A 25,807-nucleotide genomic window follows, 5' to 3' on the forward strand; every position below is an offset into this window, starting at 1 on the left:
CCACTTTCACTAAAATTATGAAAAGTCCTAAATCATACATACAAATTATTTGCTATTTGCTTTACGTCACACCGACACAGATAGGCCTTATGGCAACGATGGGATAGGACAGGCCTAGGAATTGGACGGAAGCGGCCCTGGCATTTGCCTGGTGTGAAAATGGGAAACCACGGAAAACCACATTCAGAGCTGCCGACAGTGGGGCTCGAACCCACTATCTCCCGATTACTGGATACTGGCCGCACTTAAGCGACTGCAACTATCGAGCTCGGTCATACATACAAATTACGTACTGTAAAGTATTATCTGGTGACTTGAACATGTATAGATAGACTATGGAGTAATGTGTTAAAACAATTACAAGGAATGTAATGTATACAGCAGAACAGTGTGTATTCATTGTGTTGTGTTTTCCAAAGCATTCTTCTGTTGGAGAGTGCCACTTTCAATTCATTTGCAAATTTCCTGGCATCCTCCCTCCCCATAGGAATACGGTATGTAATTTAGTGAATAAGTTCTGCACCACCGGGTCTGTTCTTAACAAGAAAACACACAGAAGATGTACTGTTTTAACAGAGGAAAAACTTGATGAAATAGGAGCTCTCTTAGAAAGAACTCCAACAAAATCCCTGTCGTGTCTCACCGTACAAGCTAATGTGTCAATAACTTCTGCCCACAAAGCAACAAAACTGTTAAAAGCCAAACCAACCGCTGCCCAATATTTAAGAGAACCGGACAGTTTCGCTAGGGTTTGGCACTGTTACTGTTGCTTCCGTGAGTTCATGATGGGTATGTTGACACAGAAATTTTACTTTTTAGTGATAAACATGGCTACACTGTAGTGGCTAAGTAAATAGTCAAAACAGTTTCTACTGGAATGAAGAAAATCTGCACCAGCTGCATGTCCATCCACTTCACAGTGTAAAGACAGGAGTTTAATGCGCAGTAAGTGCTCGCAGAATTATAGGGACTACATTTTTCCATGAAATATATATAGACCTCATTCTCAGACCATTCTTTCAAGAGCTGACAGAAGATGACAGGAGAAATAATTACTTCATGCAAGATAATGCAACGGCACACACTGCTAATCGGTCTATGGAGATAATACAGGAAGTTTTCTAAACTTGTGTGGTTAATTATCCCGCTAGATCTCCCGATTTAAATTATCTGTGGGGGATGCTGAAGGGAGAAGTGTATGTGAACAAGAGAACATTGCACAAGTTATTTCAAATTTCACACGGACCGAGATTTGCCAAGTGCATACAAACTTGTTTATGAGGTGTCAGGTGTGTTTGCAGCTGAAGGACAACATTCTGAAGATCACTGTAATGCCAGGTAGGTTTTAGACTAATAGTTTCACTAGAAATAGTTTTCTATAAATGTGAATTGCCACAATGTAGTGGGGAGGAAAGGTGTACGTTGTACTACTGTAGCTAGCGACCAAGTGTCATTGTGCCAGCCATACCGTGCTTGGAGTGGTGCTGTGACCAAAGCTTTAATAAAAAACAATAAAAAATCTATACAGAGACTATAATAACAATCGTAAACGAATCAGTACCGAATTGTTTAAATCATCATCAACTTCTAAAGGGTAAGCCTTGTCGCTGCAGTCACAGCAATCACAGTTTCCTATCACCAACTAGGACTTTCAGCTCCTCTCGCATGCAAACTGCAACTCACTGACTCTCGAAGTTGCTTCGTATACAAGTCCAGAACTTTTCATTCAATTACACAAGACATGAAATTACTGTATTGTCTTATTATGTGCCCTATTAAATTGGCCTTCCTATTTCATGGATCAGGCATATTTTCTCATGTATCCTTTCAACACTTCCTCATTCCTTTGGGCCTTTGTTGGACATGGCTTTTACCCTAGACCTTTCAGACTGTGTGACATCCACTATGGCACAGTATGCAGATTACTCTATAATTTACAGAGCCATAAGTCTTTGTACATACCACTTAGTCGAGCAGCTTGTCTCCTTTCTCCCCTTCCCAGCCCAAACTTTGTAACATGTTTGTAACGCTACTCTTTTGTCAGAAATCACCCAGAACAAATCGAGCTGCTTTTCTTTGGAAATTTTCCAGTTCTTGAATCAAGTAATCCTGGTAAGGGTCCCATACACTGGAACCATACTCTAGTTGGGGTCTTACGAGAGACTTATATGCCCTCTCCTTTACATCCTTACTACAACCCTTGTGTTATGGATTATTCCTGGGTATTACTTGGTATTTAATTACTTCATTTCCTTGTGTGAAAATTTCTATTCTTCATACTGTATTAACATAGCAGATGTTACTTATGAAGTTTGTGTTGTGTCAGTGATTAATTGATTAATTTATTTATTAAAGAATTGTGCCATTACACGATTTCTGTTCCATACATAAGCACACTCCAAACTTCTTCCTTACTTACTTACTTACTTACTTAAATACTGAGGGCCAGTTGCATAAACCATTTGATCTTAGATCAGAGATAAATTTATCTGAGTTTATGCTAAACTCAGATTTTTTGTTGTATAAAAGTTATTCTGAGATCAATTCACACTGAACTAGAATTATTTTATTTATTTTTTATTTTCATGCCTTCATTTGTGGCGAAGTTAAGGCTCACGGCCCTCTCTTACACTTAACCACATATTATCTAATAACTTCATAAAACAGAATAATGAAATAATATAACAAAATATAAATCCTAACCTCATTCATACTGCCATTCATACAAGCTGGTTGTACATTTAATAGTTAATCTCAGCAAGACCACTTGAAAGAAGCTAAAGAAGTGCAATTCCTAACACTGACTGGAAGGGAATTCTGAGAGTAGTAGTCGATCGTGTGTTGTGTTCATGAGAGGAGGAGAGCAAATTAAACTTTGAGTATAAATACTGGGGTTTAGATTGATTCAACAGACGAAATATGAGAGTTGCAAGGTGAAGATGTCGTAGTTTATCGATTTTTAACCAGGAGAGAATTTCATAATGGGGGATAAATGAGTTGAAAATTTAACTGAAAATATAAACCTAATGCATGAGTTCATTGCCCTCTGTAAATTTAATGTCTGTTCCATGGTGGCATCTATCATTACAATATCACAATAAATAAGTATGGGAAATATGAGGATCTGGATTTAATTTTCAAGCTTAATGGAAGAAGTGATTGGCGATTTTTGAGAGGGTGAAGTGACGAGTGAATTTTCCTACAGATGCTTGTTATATGCACACTCCAATCTAGTGTGTCACTTATGATAATCCCATGATTTTTTTACCGAGTTCTGAAATGGTATAGCTACACCACAAAGCAAAAGTGAAGGCAATAACTTCTTATTAAGAATATTTAACTGCCTTTGTTGCCCTGCTATAATAGCTCATGTCTTTTTAGGATTAATTAATAAACAATTCTTATTAGAATAAGAGCTAATCAGATTTAAAATAGAATTCATCTGATGAATTCCAAACTCAATATCAACAGCTTTACAGTGATAATATATTTGTAGATCATCTGCATATAAATGATACTTACAGTTACTGAACTGAGAGGATATATCACTGATATATGGAGTAAACAGAATAGGTCCAAGCACAGATCCCTGTGGGACACCAGTTTGCTTCGTCTTCCAGTCTGTTGTCATGCCGTTTATGACAATACGTTGTCGCCGATTTGTGAGGTATGAAGCAAAGAGCTGAATAGCAGAGGGACTCAGATTAAATCTTTGTAGTTTCGCTAATAATCTATACTAATATTATAAAGAGAAAAAATTTGTTTGTTTGTAACGAATAGGCTCAAAAACTACTAAACCGATTTTAAAAATTACTTCACCTGTAGAAAGCTACATTGCGAGTGAGTAACATGGGCTGTATTTTATTTTCAAAACAATTCGTGGTGGGGGGGGGGGGGGGAGAGATAAAAACAATAGGCTAATATAGGCAAAATATCAAATTTGTCATATAAGGACGAGACAAAGCTCAATTTAATCCTCTTGACGCAAAGAACAAAACTCGGTAAGCCGTATGGGCCCGAAAACCATGTTTTAAGACCCTAAAACCAACCGTTACGGAGATATTGGCACCACACTACGCCTCCTCTAGGAATCGGATAAGGTAATGAACTGCCGTAACCATGGCAATGTCAAGCTTCAGGATTCTAGAGCAGATAGATTATGCATGTACGTTTGGGCATAGCTGCCAACTAAAATTGATACACCTATGACTTACTATCTGGAAAAAATAAACTGTTGTGTAAGACGCTCATAGCACTCCTTTGGGTGTGGATGAAAAGGGAGTGAAGTATAAAAAGAATAGCCCCGGAGATCTCCTTAGTACAGCGACCAGCAATTGCCGACGGACCTCCGTTTTTACGTACTGGCTTAGGTTTCAGCATTTTGCGGAGTCTGTTACCTATATTTTAAACTATTTTCTATCAAATAAAGGAGTAGTAGGATCACTGATGTTATTAGTGCCGATATTTTGGTCCACTTTTACGATCATTGTAACCATGAAAACCTATTTACTGTTCACAATTGTCAAGATGGTGCGCCCATGACTTGAAAAAATTTCTCAACATTTATACTCAGATATATTTTATGATGTGCGACATGAGAATTATAATTCTCGATAATTATAGTAGTTTCTTTTATGCATCACGTATTTCCTTGATCATTTGTATAGTTACGAAATGTCGGGTCAAACAAATACATTCAATAATATTTATATTTGTGGTACTATCTAGCGGAAGTATACTTACACTAAACCTGCAGCTTTGTGAAGGGAGCAGGTATATCTAGGTGGGAATGAAGGAAAAACATGGTAGCAAAAGATCTCAGAGGTCGACACTAATTAGGAACTAATATTTAGAAGCCCCGTTAAGAAAAGAAGAAGAAGATACACTATAATTCCAAACATGACAAATAATTCCTACTACGTACTTAAGTAAATACACCAGTGATATAAATATTGAATGAAGTCAGTCACACTCGAGTAACTAAAGCCAGTTTCTGATAACCTGTACGAAGAACGGGTACTTCTGCTAGTATGTCAATATTTACTGTGTCAAACGCACTACTGAAGTCAAGTAAAATAAGTATAGTCACTTTCCGCTCATCTACAGCTCGTCTAACGTCGTCTGTAATTCTTAGTAGTGCTATCCCTGTGCTATGTCCTTTCTTGAAACCAGATTGGAAGGGGTCATGCAGAGAATATTTTTCCAGATATTGTTGAAGTTGGCTATAGATCAATTTTTCTAGAGCTTTAGACAGTACTGAAAGAATGCATACAGGATGAAATTCAGATGCTACATTAGCTGGCAACCTTTTTGGAACTGAGACAGCTTGTGCATCTTTCCACTTTGACGGAAAATAACTATGGGAGAGGCATGCATTAAATAAGTCAGTAATAACCAGCAATATTATATCCATAATGTTAATAATAAAGAAAATAGGAATTTCGTCAGCCCCTGTTGCATGGGATTTAATTAAAATCAGTTCTCATCTCACTTTAGACTCTGAAACAATTCGAAATTCGAAACATGGGCGATCAGATGATTGTTGTCGCATTACCTTTCAGTGGAAAAATTTCTCCGATTAAACTCTTTGATCCCAGTTCAAGGAGTTGTTTTCTATTCGAGATACAAAAACAGCTGATTGTGAACATAATATTACCTGCATTGTTATGATAAATCATAAGAAAATACACAAAAAACTAACCTAATACAGTAGAAGTCTGCTATAGCGAGTATGGCATATAACAATAACCCCGTTATAACGACAATTATTGTCTGTCCCTTAAAAATTCCTATATTAAACTGTGTATTGTCCTTCGGTTACAGCGAGAGACCTATCACTGATGCATCCGTTATTACGAGCGATTATGCGCGCACGATTTTTTCCGTTACCAATATTTATGCACCCAGTCATTATACTGCATGCGATCGATCATCTTCGGTATCGTTTTCTCACTATGCCCAATAGCGAGCTCTCTCATCAACATTTGAAGGCAATGTCGCAATCAGTTAGTAATACCCCTAGATTGCTGTTATGTAAAGCAAATGAAAATGAAAGAGAACATATTTTAGTAATAAATGTGTAAATAATGTATCCAATAACAGTTGTTAACTTGTTAAAAATAAAGGCTGAAGTAAACGATCTTTTAATTTTTATGTTATACCGTATACTGAAATTAAGTAAGAATGCGATACACCTCAAGATATGGCAGGGTACATCACTGATTTCAGAGGATAGCTTATATTTATTCGCGTCTAGGGACTATGGAATTAAAGGTAGATTATTAAAATCAATCAAAGGCATTTATGTTGACAATTGGGCTTCAGTGAGAATTGATGGTAGAATGAGTTCTTGGTTCAGGGTACTTACAGGAGTTAGACAAGGCTGTAATCTCTCACCTTTGCTGTTCGTAGTTTACATGGATCATCTGCTGAAAGGTATAAAATGGCAGGGAGGGATTCAGTTAGGTGGAAATGTAGTAAGCAGTTTGGCCTATGCTGACGACTTGGTCTTAATGGCAGACTGTGCCGAAAGCCTGCAGTCTAATATCTTGGAACTTGAAAATAGATGCAATGAGTATGGTATGAAAATTAGCCCCTCGAAGACTAAATTGATGTCAGTAGGTAAGAAATTCAACAGAATTGAATGTCAGATTGGTGATACAAAGCTAGTACAGGTCGATAATTTCAAGTATTTAGGTTGTGTGTTCTCCCAGGATGGTAATATAGTAAGTGAGATTGAATCAAGGTGTAGTAAAGCTAATGCAGTGAGCCCGCAGTTGCGATCAGCAGTATTCTGTAAGAAGGAAGTCAGCTCCCAGACTAAACTATCTTTACATCGGTCTGTTTTCAGACCAACTTTGCTTTACGGGAGCGAAAGCTGGGTGGACTCGGGATATCTTATTCATAAGTTAGAAGTAGCAGACATGAAAGTAGCAAGAATGATTGCTGGTACAAACAGGTGGGAACAATGGCAGGATGATACTCGGAATGAGGAGATAAAGGCTAATTTAGGAATGAACTCGATGGATGAAGCTGTACGCATAAACCGGCTTCGGTGGTGGGGTCATGTGAGGCGAATGGAAGAGGATAGGTTACCTAGGAGAATAATGGACTCTGTTATGGAGGGTAAGAGAAGTAGAGGGAGACCAAGACGACGATGGTTAGACTCGGTTTCTAACGATTTAAAGATAAGAGGTATAGAACTAAATGAGGCCACAACACTAGCTGCAAATCGAGGATTGTGGAGACGTTTAGTAAATTCTCAGAGGCTTGCAGACTGAACGCTGAAAGGCATAACAGTCTATAATGATAATGTATGTATGTATGTATGTAGTTAAATCGGAAAGGCTATTCCCATGTAAATTTTTAGCGAGGAGGTTATCATTTCTCTACATGCCTTTCAAATATGTTTTAACGATACATATACGGTTAGGTTAGGTAATGCTGTTTGAAAAAGAAAACTGAAATGTTTGCCACAGAAGCCTCTGGAGTGATACTGGTACCGTATTTCTCCGAATCCAAGAAGACTTCTTTTTTTTTTTTCTCAGAAACTCATGTGAAGAATTAAAGGTCGTTTTGCATTCGCAGCCTGACAGTAATGAACACCACTGGCAACTACTGCAGTAACCACGCTGTTTCTTTTTTCATCCCCGCGCGAGCACATACAAAATGCGCTGACAATAAACAACCGCCTCTTTATCATACATCACTAGCCGCAACGACCAGTGTCACAGTGCCTATGTGTAATGTCACTGGATCTTGGGAAATAGTAAAGAGAGAATGACATTCTATTACCCTCCACAAAAATGTTTCGCAAATCTGCAGAATGGTATCGAAACATGCGAGCCTTCGAATCCTTAGAAAGGCCACAGCTACTCAGTAACACAGTCTACTGTTCCTGACGCTTAGTAAAATTAAGTTTTATAGACAGCAGGAATATATTCGTGATGGATCGTCATATTGTAAAGATATGTGGAACAGGTATCGCTGGCAAATTTTCAACGGGTTCTCGTCGATGTTACGATGCCAATTTTAAATTAATGGCTATTAAACACTTGGGAATGTACAATCATTTTGCAGCCGCCAGAAAATACGGCATAGGCCTAACTAAAGCCATTATTCGGTGTTGCAGTGAAGACAAAGATAGCTTAAAAATGTGTACTGAACAAAAAATGCATTCAGTGGCCCGCAACAAGGATGCTTTAAAGAAATTGAAATTGTGAGATACGTGCACAAACATGTGAGGGCGGAATTGCCATACCGCGGCTCAGTCAACTCTTTCGTTGACTTCCAAAGTCCGCGATTAGGTCTATACATCGCTAGCCGCTGAAGTTGGCCGAATCCGGCAAGCAAGACATGCGTGTAGCAGCAGCCAGTTATATCTGAAGCTGAGTGAAAGTAACAGTTTTATAGTAGGCAAGAATATTTTCCTGATGGATCGTCGTATTGTAGAGACACATGGAACATGTATTACCGGCAAATTTTCATTGAGTTCTCTTCGATATTATGATCAAATTTTATGTTAATGGTTATTAAACCCGCTGAAATAAAGCATAATTGTACAGCCACAAAGAAAGAAAAATAATAATTAAAAAATACGACTTAACTAAAGCCAATGGTTGGCGTCTACAAATAGTCTAAAAGTGCGTACTGTATAAGAAAGACATTCATATGATTTTACAAAGCACTTTTTAAGCCTGATTGAGCTAATGACCTTAGATGTTAGGCCCCTTTAAACAACAAGCATCATCATCATCATTAAGCCTGATTAAAATTTTTGAAGGAAAAAGTGGGGGTCTTCTTGGATTCGGAGAAATACGGTAATATATATTCTTTCAGAATGAAATTAAACATACACTTTCACGTAGTATCGGATTTAAAAAAATAACAAACAAGTAAGCCATTGTATGGATATTATCCGCAAAAACGCAAGTTGTGAACAAACTGATCGTCGCTTCATATTGATTTTAATGTGTATGGGGGTTTTCCTGACTTTTACAAAACATCGGATATAACGTCAATCCGCTATAGCGAGTAATTTTTTGCCGTTATGAATTCTCGCTATAACAAACTTCTACTGCACATTGTTAGCTATAGTTGTTGTCCATATATAAGCTATATTACACTTCGTATAATGCAGTGAAACATGATTCTACAACATAACCTCTATAAATTGCTTACGTTCATGTTTTACAGACGTCTGATTACTGGGATATAGATAGTTATTCAGCAAAGTTGTCCAACTCAAATAACATATGGACCATTTAAAATAGAATGGCGTCAATATCCTCTGAGATAATGCTATTAACTTTGTTTTTAAAATGGAAATCTACGAACATTACAAGTTCAGCACTGTGATTATTCCGAAAATCGATCCAAGTACTTCTCAAGAAAATGTAATGTATTCAAACCTGTTTCATTTGCCAGCTGGAGACTGCCCTGTTCAATTCGTACTACGTATGAAACATGAGCTAGCCACTGACATGCAGAGTTGCTTCTCCTCTTCCTGACAGCTACGTATTTGCTCTGCTGTGTTCATAAAAGCACCAAGACCGAAAGTATGTTTTAAAACCTCTTTAATATCGTTGTAGGTAACAGGTACCGCAAAGGAAAAACGGACATGTGACGGGCTCTATGTGATAACATTTTTATCCTGACATGATATCAAACCACACAAGACAAAAAGAGCCAGGTGCAACTGGGCAATTACCCCTTCTTAACATTACGATAATCGATTCTTCAGAAAATGAATATAAGAAAGAATGGCCATGAAGGCTTCGCAAACCTAATACCATGGAGATCAGAAAAAAACAAGGGTTGACTGAGGGAAGTCGGATATCCGTTTATCCTTCGCCTGTGTTCGCTGCAAGAAAAGCATATGAAGAAATTCCAGTACAGGCTGCAAACGATGTTCATTTGTCGACAGCAAGGCGTGCTCAATTCAACCTGTATTTTCCAAGGGGCAAAGCAATTTTGTATTTCATTTGTTGACAGTCAAAACCAGGTCAATCCCACCATTTAAGTATTATCCAACAGGCAAAACTATTTCATATTTCATTTGTTTAAATACAAGCAAAATATTACAAAAATAATTTATTCTATTATCACCACCTATTCAATACAAGCCACGTGCTACATGGGTGAAATCTACATAATACTATATACACTTCTCAGGGACATGTGATTTTTGTGACGAATTGCTTATAGTCAGCTTCAATATGGACCAATCATAAGAATTGTCTTTTGCAATTTCATTTGTTTTGCGGTGTTGCAACGTCCACTTTTCTGAACTCCAATTACATTTCAACTACACATGTGTAAACCAAGTTCAGTTTTGTACAACGCGACGAAGTCTTAATCTCAGTTTATTTACAGAACTAAGTTCTAAACTGATCTCCGGTTAGACGTCTTTATGCAATTGGGCCTGAGAGTTTTGCTTGTTAGTAGGGACTTTTTGGACGAGAGTACTTTTCTTGCCAGCACTATTCTTTTGAACTCCTTCACGAATATATTATTACTGGTAATAATGCTTCCAAGGTAGCAGAATTTGTTCACTTCATCCAGTTGTGCACTTCCTATTCTTCGGAAGCTGTTCTTTGGTTTATTTTTGCTTACCACCATGGCCTTAGATTTGTTTGTATTGATCTTAAGTTTTCATTTTTCCAGAGCCTCCTTCAATAACCTCAGCATCTCATCCATGTCTTTCTTTGAATCTGCAATAATGGTGATGTAATCTGCAAATCTAATGCAGTGTATCTGTTTTCTTTTCTCTTTTATTCCTTGTGTGTTATCGTTCAGAATTGCAATAGCTTCTTCTATGAAGATGTTGCATAAATAGGGTGACAAGAGTACGTCCTTGTCTCAATCACCATCTGATTTTCTTGGTACTACTGACCTCTATTTCAGTGGATTCCAATTTGTACAAATTTAGTATCAGATGCCTATCTTTCTAGTCGATCCCTGTCATTAAAATAGCAAGGAATTTAATCCAAGATACAAATACATGTGAAATCAAATTTGGCAAGAATGTAAAAACTCGAGAGGTTTCATATCTTAGCATATGGTACTGTTTAATAGCATTCATCTTAAAACTAGTGAACTAGTATTGCATGCGTGTTAGAAGTATCCGTTCCATTAATTCCAGTATCATTTACTGCTTTCTCGGTTTTACAGTTAGCCAAGCCTTCTCCTTTCATTCAATCTACCCGTAACTCTCCTAATTAAAATGTCTCAACAGTAAATATTGTATAGCGTTAATGAGCAATTCCAATGCAAGGATTGGAAATGTAGAAGAAGTGGAGGATGAGAAGCTAATGGGTAAATGTGGACTATATGGAAGCTAACAGGAACAGGAAATGTTTATTCGACTGCAAGGGAGGGTTGAACTAATAGATCATAACAGGCTACATTAGAACAACATGTATATAAGCAATTAATGGTGATTCCGTTATGTATATGTACCAAGTGGTCAGTGTTGCCATGTACAGTGTTTGGTATGTACAAATGCACTCCATGTTCACTTATGCAAATATTCTGGCAAGCATAAACATATTATGTGTTGACTTCAGCAAAATCTACCAGTCTATATCATAGTGAAAAGAAGCAAAGAAGAGTATACCTGAAAATTATCACAAGGTGATCCTGGACGCAAACTGATGCCTCCTTCTGGAAGCCCCACTCGCCAAGCAAATTCACTTGTACTTCGACATGTATTTGGATCGGTACCATTCTGACAGGCTAGTTCACACAACCTACGTTTGTCAATGTTAGGAATAAGATGACTAGTTAGGAAACATTCTGTCATGTTCCATTCCAAGCAGATAGAACCTGTACAATCACCATCAATGCACAGCTGAAACAAGAAATAAAAAATCATGAAGGTCATAACTAATAAACCATAACTATATGAACAGGGCTAATATATTAAATACAAGGTTTAAAATAAATTTTTTCATCAAATGATTGTGAAGAATCAAACTAAACCCAACAAGGAATACTGCACATAAAGTATAATATCCACAAAAATAAATGTGCCGGGCTGAGTGGCTCAGACGGTTGAGGCGCTGGCCTTCTGACCCCAACTTGGCAGGTTCGATCCTGGCTTAGTCCGGTGATATTTGAAGGTGCTCAAATATGTCAGCCTCATGTCTGTAGCTTTACTGGCACGTAAAAGAACTCCTGCAGGACAAAATTCCGGCATCTCAGTGTCTCCGAAAACCATAAAAAGTAGTTAGTGGGACGTAAAACAAGTAGCATTATTATTATTATTAAAAATAAATGTATCACTCAAGTTTTCCTTTTCCAAAAACAGAAGACAACAATCAAGGAGTACCTTTAAACATTCTATTTAAGATATTGTAACCCTGTTTGCTAAACTGTGGCCAGGCATCGCTGCTACAGTACTGGAGTAGACCGTACAGCCAGCAAACTCAATGCTGAGTGTTGAGTGCCAGTAAATAACTCTGCTCCCTAATGGGACCAACGGCTTTGGGTTGTCGAGTCCCTCTACATGGAGTGATGGTCCCCTAAGTGGAGGAAATGTCCCCAAATTCCAGCGTCTGTACCCCAGATTAGGTGTGGCTGGGCAGCAGCAGTTAGGAAAATATCTGCAACGGATGACCATTTATATGAAAAAGGCAAAGACCCCACTGCATACGAGAGAAAGCAATGGTAAACCACTTTCATAGATTACAGTATTACAAAGAAAACTGCATGGAATAAGACTGATGTGAGTTATGATGATATAGTGCAGGAATATGTGACCCTCAGGTTGGAAGGAACTCAATATGCTACCGAGGAAGAGCCTCGGATTCTTCAGAGTATTCGTGATGCTAATGACGTAGCAAATGCTGCTGATGTTGCCATTCAGGGAAAGAGAAACTGAAGTTGTAAAGATCGATTAATTGTGGGCACATAGATTGTGCGGAGTATGTACGAAGGTAAATTAGAAATCATGAAAACTGAGACTACTTGCCTGAATATTGATATCTTAAGAATTACCAAACTACGATATACTAGAATTTGTCATTTCAAATCAGGAGAACACATAATATATTCGGTTATTCAGGACATGAGGAACAGAAAGAGCAAGGTGTTGCTTTCGTAATCAACCAGCAAACTGTTAAAAATGTTTTGGGTTATGATGTCATAAGTGATCGAGTGATACCCATTAAGTTTCCAAGGGCAACCTCTCAATATGACCATAATACTGGTATATGCCCCAAAAAACTGAGCTGAAGATGATGATGATGTATTTTATGATCAAGTGCAAGCAGCTGTGGATAAGACGTGCAGGCAAGATGTGTTATTTCTGACTGGAGATTGGAATGCCAAAGTCTCTATGGCTTAAGTGATCAAAACAAAGCTGGAGAGTGGCTTATTAGTTTCTGTGAATCTAATAACCTTTTCATTGCAAACACGTTTCAAGCAACCAAATCGTCGTCTGTACACCTCAACATCACCTGATGGGAAATATAGGATGCAGATTAATTACGTAATTGGGTCTAGAAGGTGGCAACAAAAACTTGGTCAGGTGCAGACTGTGGATTAGATCATGAATTGCTGATGTATAAAAAAACAAGTCAAACTTACAAGGACTATTAAGGAAATCCAACACCTGAGATACAACTTTGAAAACATTCCCACACTATTTAAAACATTATTAAGAATACCAATATAATGGGCATATATACATATATAATATATAGGGAATCTATATCCATAACCTCTATTAAGAATTGTTTTGAAATCTAAATCTCCTTGATCGGGATCCAGAGAAACTTTGGTGTGAAGTTAAAGATGTTGTTAAGGATGAATGTAACAAAAACTTGCTGAGGGCTGAGATAAAGGAAATATTACATTGGATGGTAAAAAAAAGCTATAAAAATAGTGAAGAAAAGGAAGGAAGGAAGGAAGGAAGGAAGGAAGGAAGCCAAAATACTGACGGTTGGGGAACTCTTGAGTCTGCTGAATACAGATTTCCAGAGAAATGTTTGCAAAGATAAGCAGCAGTACTATAATAACATTTGTACTGACTTGGAAGAGGAAAACAAAAAAGGCAACATGTGAAAGGTTTTCGCAACATATTATTTTATCCACCTTAAGAAAAAAGTTTCAACCAAGAATTGGAATGGTCAAGGATGCTAACGGAAAAAGATTAGTGATGGAGAAGGAATCACACAGAGATGAAAAGAGTATACTGATGATTTGTATAATAAACAGAGAAAACTGACCAACTCATTAGTTAGACTAAATTTGATCTGAAACCTCTAGCATTAGAAGAAGTCAGAATAGCTCTAAAAGTAATCAGCCTACAAAAAAGCCTCAGGAAAAGGTGGAATTATACCTGAAATACAGCAAGCAACAGAAGAAACATCACTTTTAAATGTAATATGTCAAACAGATTTGGAAAACCTGAATTTGCCCCGAAGATTGTAAACGATCCATTTTCATTCCCATACCAAAAAAAAAAAAAAAAAAGAGATCTGTTGAACTGCTCCAACTATTGCACAATAGCTTTGATACTACATGCCAGAAAGATGATGCTGAAAATCATACAACGAAGATTAGAACCATACATGGAGTGTGAAATGTCCGCTGCTCAAGCCGGTATTAAAAGAGATAGAGGAATCAAGGATATCATTAGTGACTTTTGTTAGATAATGGAAATAGTAAATTAATACCAGAAGGGTCTGTGCATATGATTTACAAATTACAGGAAGGCCTCTGATAGTGTAAGTCGTGAGAAGTGAGAAGATGTGGAATTTACTCAGATGAACATCTAATTGTCCTGATGCATAACCTCTACTTGGGACAAGAAGTCAGCATTACAATTGAGCATGGTGAAACTGAATGGCTCCCCATTAGCAAAGGCACAAGATAAGGCTGTATATTTTCGCCTTGCTTGTTCAATTTGTACACTGAGTACATCGTGAGGAAATCTGGATTGGATGAGTCACCTCATGGTTTTAAGATGGGTGGACCGAATATAAAAACCTTGAGGTATGCAGATGACACTACCTTGGTTGCTGAAAGTATGGAAGAGCTCAAGGATATCATAATAAAAGTTAGAGAACAGGGTGAGAACATGGGCCTGTACCTGAATATCATGACAACAGGTTTACCATCAAACATTATGATAAATAATGAAGTAATCACACAGGTTAATAGTTTCTGTTAGTTGGGATCAACCATCAGTAGAAGTAGCTGGATAAGATCTTGATGTGTCCAGATGTAGCAGCTTTCAAAGGCCTGGATAAGATCTTGAAGTGTTCAAATGTATCTTTGCATACTAAAGTCAGAATGGTTAAGGCATTTGCCTTTCCCATAGCTACATATGATTGTCAAAGCTGGATATTGTGTCTCCCTTGGACAGCCAAGAAGACGAATGCATGGTCATTCAAAAGATCAAACCACATCTGTCTCTTGAGGCATTCATTACAAGATTACTACAGCTGTTGTATTTTAGACACATTATGACACGCTCCGATTCATTGGAAAAGACTTTTGTGCTTGGGAAGGAGGAGAGGTCTCGGAGACGAGGACGGCCAGCATTGAGATGGATACAATCCATCAAATCCAACATGAACAGGTCACTGAAGGATCTGAAGAATATGACTGAAGACCAAAATATCTGGAGGAAGTCCATCCATGCAGTCACCAAGAGTCAATGTCGATTTGATGGCACCTGATCATCACCATCATCAACAACAACACTGATTTTACTCTTACAACAACAATCATCATCCTTAATGAAGTTGTATAGGTTTATTACTTACTGCAGTAGATTAGGATAATTTACCTAAGAGTACAGAGAAACATTTTAAAACTTTTCTCATTGTGATTAAATCTTGACATTTATATTTATCTACTTTCCGTGACATCCAACTCTATCATATGTTTATAGTGTTCTTGCCACAGCACGGCTCATTTTGCCTCTATTTTTTCTGTTTTCCATTTGATTACATAGCCTGTCTTTGTTCTGAAATTTGCCTCCAGTCTTAAACACAGGGGGGGAAGTAAAATGAACATGCATTGGAATGGGGAATTAAAAACAATGTTATTTCTTTGAAAAATGCTAGCTATATAGGTCATATTTGTAGTGCGAACTAATACAAAAGTCAATTCAGGATGGAGCATTAGGTCAAATAGCTAGCATTCCAATGCATGTTCATTTTACTTCCCCCCCCCCCCCCACTGAGTTTAAGTCAGAAGGCAAATTCCAGGTCACTGATTTCTTAATACCCTAGAGAAAATAAACTTCAAAACAGATTTTAACAATGTTGAATACAACAGCATAGCCTACTAAAAATATGAATGCTACTATTCCGTACATGCAATATCTTAAAATTTTAGCTTTCTTGAAAGTGTTGCCAATTATATTCCTAGGTTTTGAAAAAGATACACTACAGACACTATCATACTGTTGAAAGAGTAAATAGTTGCTGCATATATTTAATACAATGAGGGAAGACGACATAATGTAACACATTCTCACAGTCGTTTCAAGAATCAATCAATCAATCAATCAATCAATGATCTGCATTTCAGGCTGTTGTCGCCCAGGTGGCAGATTCCCCATCAATTGTTTACTTAGCCTTTTCTTCACTGTTTTCAAAGAACTTGGAACTTCCCTTGATAAAGTATTCTGATTCCCTCCTCTTCATCCCATAAATGAATATGTACCCCAATTTGCTCTTTTGAATTCCAACTTCATCTTCATATTATGATCTTTCCCACTTTTAAAAGCTCAACCCGAGCTTATTCATTCTACACCATCTCTCCACTGAGAGCTCAGAAAATACACTTATTCTAATATTTTGCCTCATTACTCCCATGTCTTCCCAGCCCAAATTTTGCAACATTTTCATAACGCTACTCTTCTGTTGGAAATCATTGGGAACAATTATTGAGTTCTCATATCAAATAGTCCTGGTGTGGGTCCCATGCACTGGAAGCAAACTCTAATTAGGGTCATACCAGAGACATAGACCCTCTCCTTTACATCATTACTACAACCCCTAAATAGCCTCACAACGATGCAAAGAGATATGTAGCCTTTCTTCACAACCTCATTAATATGATTACCCCAATGAAAATCATTCCTTATATTAACAGCTAGGTGCTTACAGTGATCTCCATAAGGTGAAACTTACAACCTGACTTTTCACCCTGTTTACCTTCATACCATTGTCTGCTCTACATCTCACATCATCTCTCTTTGTAAGCACTTACTTGTGTTCCGTTATTGCACCGAGTTTTGTTTTCCTTTGGTCTTGGTGCAGGACATGCTGCTGAGCTTCCATTACATTTGGACTTCCAACTACAGTCCGATTCCACCTTGCACACAACTCCAAGACTTTCTGGTATAAAACTACAACTTTCACTAGAACAGCATGGTCCTTCACTTGGACTGAAATAAAAATAAAAAATTTAGTGTAATAGCAAATGAAGGTAACTAGAAAATGAAAATGAGAAAATTTCTTAACACAGTTATCACTTCCAACTAAGTAAGCAAGCAGGTATTCTCCAACTCTCTTCATTTGTAAGGTTTCATATATTTTAAGCTTCAAATATCTCTACACCACACTGGTCTGCTTTATTAAGTAAAGGCAGGACATGATTTTACAAGACTGAGAAAAAAATCAAAATTATCAACTTTTAGACTGCAGTTCTATTTGTTAGTTCGATCCTTGAACTACATCAAGAATGTGCAAAAGTGTTTTCGTGTGCTCAGATTTTAAAATTTAATATTAATTCAAAATACTTTTGGGGGGAAGCTAGAACTTTGACTTTTTTTTAACTACTCCCGGAAGCGTTTCATTTAATTTATTCAGAAAAAGAACAGAAACATGTATTTGGACTTTTGGTATGGTTCTCTTTGCATGACACATTATATAGCCAAAAAAAAATTTATGAAAAATATATGCTAAAACTGGTCCCAAGAATACCTCCACACATATGATTTGTAAGTTATAAGAAAGATAAGACAGGTAGTTTCCTTTTTCTCTCAATTACAACTTTAAAAAGAACAGTGTCCACCTCTTAATGTGTCTCCTAGTATATTCAACCCACTGGATTCCTTTCCTCCTATATTTGTCTTACTTGTCTTCTATATATTGTACCCATAATACTGATACATTAATTATAATTAACTTCAAACACACAGCATTTTCATCAATTCACAGTGTAATAGTCAAGTAAGCTCCAATGTGGTGAAGCTGATGTAACACTGCTTCTGGCTTACATAAGCCTCCATGTCACCAAATGTCAACTCTTGTTTTAATTATACTGTATTATGAAAATGATGTAATGGAGCAAAATCTGCATTAAAGCAAGTGTATTAATACAACAGACAACCAACTAACTGTATAGCAATCCAATTATAAGCTTCTTATAGCTTATACTGTAATGGATTGAACACAACAACTGATGTAATACCAAACACATGGCTGCATACATTATTCACAGCTCTGCAATGCAAGGAAAAGTCAAGAGCTAGCAAAGCACGTTTAACATCCACCTTTCATCTGAGCTGCTGAGATGGGGACTACTTAAGAAGAGCTGTTAGCCAGACGACTTAGTGAGTAACAAAACGATTGGCAAATGAACTTTGAATCAATTCCAAACTTCAGAGTCTATGGACACTCGTAAAGTGTTTGAACAATTCTGTGGTAGTATTTTAACTTCTATGAGTGTGTGATTTTCTCCAAACTGTGTCAAGTTCAGAACATTTCCAGGGATAGTGTTGGAGCTTCTACAAACTTGTAAATTTTCTGTGAACACGAAAATATTCATACAGTGTTAAAACTCTTGAAATAACAGTGTAAAATTCATTTTTGGACTTAACCAAGTGAGACGAATTAAATTAGCACTGTAAATCGTTCGTGACATTTCTTTAGGTAATTCTAACCCAATAATTTACTTGTGGATTCATCCAAGTGAGACGAGTAAAAGTAACATTAACATTACATTAATACCTATCAAAGTGTCTGCAAATCGTAGCTTGATGATATAGTTCAAATAAGGAAAATGTAGGTTGTTGGATATTGCAGAATGAATCTTCAGCTGAGGTCACTATCGTGACTCTTCCTGGGATGATTGGAGTGGATCTTATGGAAGCTCATGGTATCCATGGTTACAGAGAATGATAAATGGAACTTCATGTTATCCATGGTGAAGGAGAATGGTGAATGGAACTTTATGGTAATGTGGTGATCAAGGTTTAGAGAGTTTATGCCCAGCCTGAAGCAGAAACCCACTCAGAGATATACCGTACTAGGTGATACCAAATTTGCATTTTCACACATTGAATTTTACTCTGATATTAAAAGAATATTTAAACCAAGTCGCTCTTACCTCTCTGTAAGAAACATGGTGGTGGAATAAAGTAAAGGAAGCAATCAAGGCCAAAAGGCTTGCCAAGAAGAGCTGGGATCGATCTGGGTCTGATGACGACAGAGAACCTTACAGACAGCTAAATAAAGTCACTAAACGAACTGTAGGAAAGGCAAGGTTAACTGCATGGGATGATGTCTACGAGGAGCTGGAAACTACCAAAGGAGTAAAGATTTTCAGGATAGCGAAGGTTGACGTAAGTGTGGTAACAGGTATAACGATACATTAAGGCAAGGGACAAGGCATCGAAAGATTTCACACATATCAAGCAGATGAAGAATCGAGGAGGAGTTGAAGATGACAACCAGATCAAAAAAAGATGGGAAGAGTATTTCAACCACCTGCTTAATGAGGAAAATGGAAGACTGGTTTTTGAAGATGGTGTCCCCAATCAGGGTTTAACAACTGAAATTACTAGAGAAGTAGTGATGGTTGCTCTTTGGAAAATGAAAAATGGAAAAGCAACAGGTCCTGACAAAATTCCAGTTGAAGTCTGGAAGTGCCTTGGAGAGACACGAATGGATATGATCTGGGATCTAATGCAGTAGATTTATGAGGAAGAGAAAATGCCTTTGGAGGGGAAGCAGACAACAATAGTGCCTATTTACAAAGAGAAGGGAGATTTCCAGGACTGTTCCAACTGTAGGGGAATAAAAACTAATGTCCCATACGATGAAAATCTGGGAGAAGATTGTTGAGTAAAAGCTTTGAGAAGAAACAGCAATTGGGGATGAACAGTTTGGTTTCATGCCTGGGGGAAGTACCACTGATGCAATGTTTGTGCTCCAACTAACCACAGAGAGGCACAGGGAGAAAAATAAAAAGGTTACACATGGTCTTTATACACTCAGAGAAAGCCTATGATAGAGCCCCAGGAAGTCTGGAGGTGTTTGAGAACCAGGATAGTACCAGAAAAGTTTGTGAGAATTATCCAGGATATGTACGAGGGAGCTAGAACGAGAGTAAGAAGCAGTGTAGGGTTGACTGGATGGATACCAGTTCAAATTGGGTTGCATCAGGGGTCCTCACTGAGTCCATACATATTCAACCTTGTTATGGATGTCTTATCTGATGGTGTACCAACTAAAGCACCATTGTGCATAATGTTTGCTGATGATATTGTTTTGTATAGCACCAGTAGGATAGAATTGGAAGAGGGGCTGGAAAGCTTGAGAAAATCCTTGGAAGACAGAGGCCTAAAAATTAATAGAAAGAAAACCGAATACCTTTGCCTCAGAGGTGAGAGAAATGAATTGTTAGAGATGGATGGTACATGCTTAAAAACAGTGGATGGTTTCAAGTATTTAGGATCTTTTGTGTCTGAGGATGGCAACCTAAACATGGAGATTAACCACAGAGTGCAGTCTGCCGGGATGAACTAGAAAAGAATGTCTGGCATCCTGTGTGACAAAAGACTTGGCATAAGGGTTAAAGGAAAAGCCTACAAGACAGCAATGACAAAAACAGCTTTGTGATCTGGTTTTGATCAGCACCACATCTAGAATATTCTTCCCTTTAGTTAGTTCTTTTTCACTTTCTGCTTCAGCTATCCTTTCAGATTAACTAATCTACCATTTGTTGTATGTTGTATGGTGCAGAGACTTGGGCAACAACAAAGGCACAGTGCAATACATTAAATGTTGCAGAGATGAAGATGCTAAGATGGACAAGTGGTGTCACTAGAATGGACTGCATCAAAAATGAGAAAATCAGAGGAACAGTTAAAATGACAAAAGTATCTAGGCAAGCACAGGAGAGAAGACTGCTATGGTATGGATGCATTAAGCGAAGGGAAACTATGTAGGGAGGAGACTGATGGATATGACTGTGGATGGGACTAGAATTAGGGGGAAACCAAGAAGGAGGTGGACAATGTACGAGAAGATCTGAAGGAGAAGAAATCAGGGGAAGATGATGTGTGGGATAGGATAAAGTGGAAAACACATGCCAGCAACATCGACCCTGCTTGAAGCGGGATAAGAAGAAGAAGAAGAAGAAGAAGACAAACTTTCTCTTGATCGGTCACATTTACTTTCAACGACAAAAAAAGCTTTGTGATCAGGTTTTTATCAGCACCACATCTAGAATATTCTTCCCTTTAGTTAGTTCTTTCACTTTCTGCTTCAGTTATCCTTTCAGATTAACTAATTTACCATTTGTTGGGCATGATTTCTGTCATTCAATTTAGATCACCCACTGCAATTATGTTCCTTTCACTGCTATTTCCCACATAATTGATTATCTTATGAAATAATTCCTGCATCAGCATCACCATTTCCAGGCCCGTACACCCCAAAAACCGCAAGTTATCTGTTATCAGCAGAGATGACTTACACCTAGGATCTCGTGTTTCTCATCCTTAACTTTTTTAGAGCTTACAAATTCTTCTTTCACCAGAATGAATACTCCCCTTCCTTTCAAATCTATCCTGTCTCTATGATAAACACTCCAGTTCTAGGAGAAAATTTCCGCATCCATAATTTCATTTCTTAGCCATGATTCAACTACTATTACAACATCTGGTAAATATATGTATTAAATTACTTAATTCTACTCCTTTCTTTAGAATACTTGTAAAGTTTACCACTGACGATTTTATGTCATCCTTACGCGAGTTTCAGCTCCCTGTACTCTCAACACTGCTCCCTAGCCCATCCCAATTCCCTGCATATACCTCCCTGTAACCCTTCTAAACGAACCTCATAATTTATACATACTGCTGCGGTTCAAAGGTGAAAGCCATCTGAGCGCATATCCCTATCTTACATGCACCCATTAGGATTTACAAATCTCACTCCTAGTTTCTGATATACTCACTCCACAGTCTCATTTAATCCCCGATCGCCTTCCATTCAATATCCCTCCTACAAAGTATCCCACTGATAATCTCTGCTCCCTTAAATTTTTTTCTTCTTCTTCTGCACTTCTTTAACCAGATCCCACACATCTCCAACTATGTTTGTACCTATTCCAGCTTGCCATACAATGTGGGTAACAACGGGAAACTACCACCTGCTCATTACCCTCCTCCTTCCCTTCTACTTTCATCAACATCTGCCTTAACCTAATTTCTGGATAACACTCTACCCTTTGTCCCTTGTCCCTTCCCTTCCTGTGTTTATCTAACTTTCTCTTGTTTCCACACTTCCTCCATAAAGACAAGTTCTGAAGAATGGCTTCTTAAGTGAGTGTGTATACCCACCTTACTGATGGTGAGAAGTAAAAATGAGCTCATATACTAGGAATAAACAGATCTTGAAGCATTAGAATTAATGGAAAAAAGAAATCTATCAATGTAAACAGCAGTATGAGTAATGTACAGAAGTTTGTCTTTTTTTCTCCTTTCTGTTCCTTCTTCTCACACAAATCAGCTGTTGTGTTGTTTTGTTTTTTTCTTTCTTATGAATGTCCATGACCTTCCTAGCTTTCTGCTTTAGTGTATACATCATAAATAACTCAGAATGCACAAAAAATATGAATAAACAAAATAGTATTGTATTCATTTTCACAGTCATCTCTGAGTTATAGTAGGAGTTAACCAAATCACATTTCTCATCTGGTGATCTGATTCAGTACCAGTCGCAGGTAGAATAATAAAACAGGAAAACGAAACCCTCAATGTTCATTGCCAATAGGAATGTGTTATATTTTAGTCAGGACCAAAGGGATCAAACTCAATATTACCAGAAAATCAATGTGTAAAGTTAATTATTGCACCACAATTCTTATCAAAGGCATATCAGCTTACAAGATGCACATCTCTGAAATTAAAATTCTCAATTTGTGTTTTTCTTTCTAATCAGGGCAGTGTGGTATATTTTTTAAAATATGTGAGCTGGCCACCTTGTACTGGAAATTTCTGTTGATAGTTATAACAAAGAATTTAAGAAGCAATTTCCAAAAATTTATTTTCATTTCAAAACTTTATCTTTCCTTTAATGAACTCTCTATAGGGTTTCAGCAATATTTTTCAATTTTTACTAACATTAATATTTCAAACTGATTTAAGTTTTAAAAAATATTAAAACCCCTATGCATCTTAAAATGTAAAAATCATACAATGAATATACAACCTGTGACAATAAAGTTCAGTGAATAGTCCTGTACTATCAACATAGATGAACAATGCACGACAGTGACCTTACTGTCCTTCGAAATTGTCCCCTCCCATAACTATGCACTGCTGAGATCGGCGATACATGTCCTGGAAACTTTGCAAGAAAGCTTCCTTTGGAAAGGTGTTCAAAACGTCGTTCCCTCAGGTAGAAATTCCTTGTGGATAATGCCTTGACTATCGAAAAAGTGATGAGCATCATTTTGATGCGTGATTTTTTGGCTCTGACCTTTTTCCAATGAGGGGATCCCGGAGAACGCCATTCCATGCTTTGCCGTTTCGTTTCAGGGTTGTACCTGAGACACCAGGTTTCATCCTCAGTGACGATGCAGTTCAAGAAATTTGGTGTCGCATCTGCCGTTTCGACAAAATCCTGTGAAGCCTCTAAACATACCTGCTTCTGATCGTCAGTCAAGTGCTGTGGCACAAGACGAGAACACATTTTCCTCTTCCCTAACTTCTGGGTAACGATCTGTCGCACGGATTCACAGTTCATCTGCAGTTCATCCGCTATCATGCGCACAGTTAATCGCCGATCGTTCATGATTAATGTCCTCACCTTCTCAATGTTTTCGTCACCGACGGCGGTCTACTGCTACGGGGGTTGTCAGAAACGCTTTCCCAGCCTCCTCGAAAACGTGCGAACCACTCGTACACACATTTCAAGGACAGTGCTTGATATTCATAAACACGTACCAGCATCGCATGCTTTTCTTTCGGTGCCTTGCCAAGCTTAAAACGAAACTCTACATTGATCTTTTGGTCGTTCATGTTCCTGTTCGCAGTTCAGAACCAACGCACTAAACACGCACTGTGTCAAGCAGGTCTTAAACGGCACACACACGGTGCTCAATTGAACAAGGTTGGGAGCAGGTGGTCAAAACCTGCTGCTACGCAGGTGCAGTGTTGCGTGTCACCAGTGTTGCCGGATCGACCATTCTGACTTCATTCACCGAACTTTATTGTCACAGGTTGTAGAATCTTATTATAGAAAAATCTTTAATGATTATGTATCTTTGCTTGTAGATATAGTGTCAGCCAGAAAATAATATTTTAGAAGACACACCTGTCATTTAGAGGGAACTAAAAAAAAAAAAGCAGCTTTTGTTTTTCAGTGTGATACGGTGATCTTTTTAAATCAATTCTACAAGGAGACAGCTTTATGCAAACTATGCAAATAAGCAAAAATTAATTTAAAATATAAAACATAGAAGAAAACAAGATATAACAAATCATACATTCACAAGAAAAGAATTTGCTGAGATATAATCTCTACTGACCTGCATTGAGTGTGGGACCTTCTGTAGCATCCTTTAGCTGATGCATTTAGATTTCGATCTGCTTCACTTACTTGACGAGGATAACAACATTTATCTGTACATTCATCATCATCATAGCCACAGTCACATTCTTCACCAACTTCTACGATCTTGTTGCCACAGAATGCACCTTCAGAAGCTAAAACAACAAAATTGATATAAATAAATTTGTTTATAATATGTTCAAGTTGCAAACAAACGTCCAGATGTAATCCATTTAAAAATAGATTACTATCATGCACAAATATGGAGGAGGTTCATATACCTCTTTACAACTTTTTGAATCAATGAGCCCAACAATGTTCTCATTGGCTAATTATAAGCTCATGGCATGGGAGTTTCTGAGTGTTGTAGTGCTTTTGAAGGCAGTTGTGTTGTTAATCAACAGCATAATATTGCAAGAAAACTTGGAAGTACTGAACTCCCACTGAAAATGAACATTTATCAATCAAAAATTTAAGTTCCCATAAATTAATTTCACCAACTGAGAAAATATCAACAAAAACTGAAAGTATTCACGCTTTTCCAATCATGCCCCAATGTAGCACCAGGATCATCAGTTGGACTACTACTACTACTACTACTACTACTACTACTACTACTACTACTACTACTACTACCACCACCACCACCACCACCACCACTCGATGTTTTCATTCCTCCGCTGAATGGGGAGGCAGGCCTCCTAGACAATGACGCTGTCTGTCAGGTCAGGAGATTTGTGGTAAAGGTGAGAGCATTGGCGGCTGCGGCTTATACTAGAAACTGTCCTGGCATTCACCTTAGTGCAGGAGAATGGAAAACCATTCTCAGTACAGCCGACAGTGAAGACCAGCCCCTCTGCATCTACCCGAATGCAGAAGCATAGATCCACAGTAGAGCCATGGCCACTACTACTCCGCTCACTTGGTCAACTGGATTATAGAGTTGTCAGATCACAGACCAGCCATGACCACTTGTAGGCCAAAGTCTGCATCTG

At 37.8% G+C, this 25,807-nt stretch overlaps 1 protein-coding gene across 3 annotated transcripts in view; it reads right to left on the reverse strand.

The window, feature by feature from the left end:
- The window catches only part of kuz (zinc-dependent metalloprotease kuz), a 697,031-nt gene that overhangs the window by 29,124 nt on the left and 642,100 nt on the right, over positions 1 to 25,807 (reverse strand). For all 3 annotated transcript variants that reach the window (XM_068226622.1, XM_068226623.1, XM_068226621.1), the window contains exons 9-11: positions 24,790 to 24,967; positions 17,233 to 17,410; positions 11,618 to 11,851 (exon numbers count right to left, since the gene is read on the reverse strand). In XM_068226622.1, coding sequence (XP_068082723.1) covers positions 11,618 to 11,851; positions 17,233 to 17,410; positions 24,790 to 24,967 — 590 coding nt within the window. The remainder of the gene's footprint in view (positions 1 to 11,617; positions 11,852 to 17,232; positions 17,411 to 24,789; positions 24,968 to 25,807) is intronic.

Source organism: Anabrus simplex, chromosome 3, assembly GCF_040414725.1.
Source record: "Anabrus simplex isolate iqAnaSimp1 chromosome 3, ASM4041472v1, whole genome shotgun sequence".
NCBI lineage: Eukaryota > Metazoa > Arthropoda > Insecta > Orthoptera > Tettigoniidae > Anabrus > Anabrus simplex.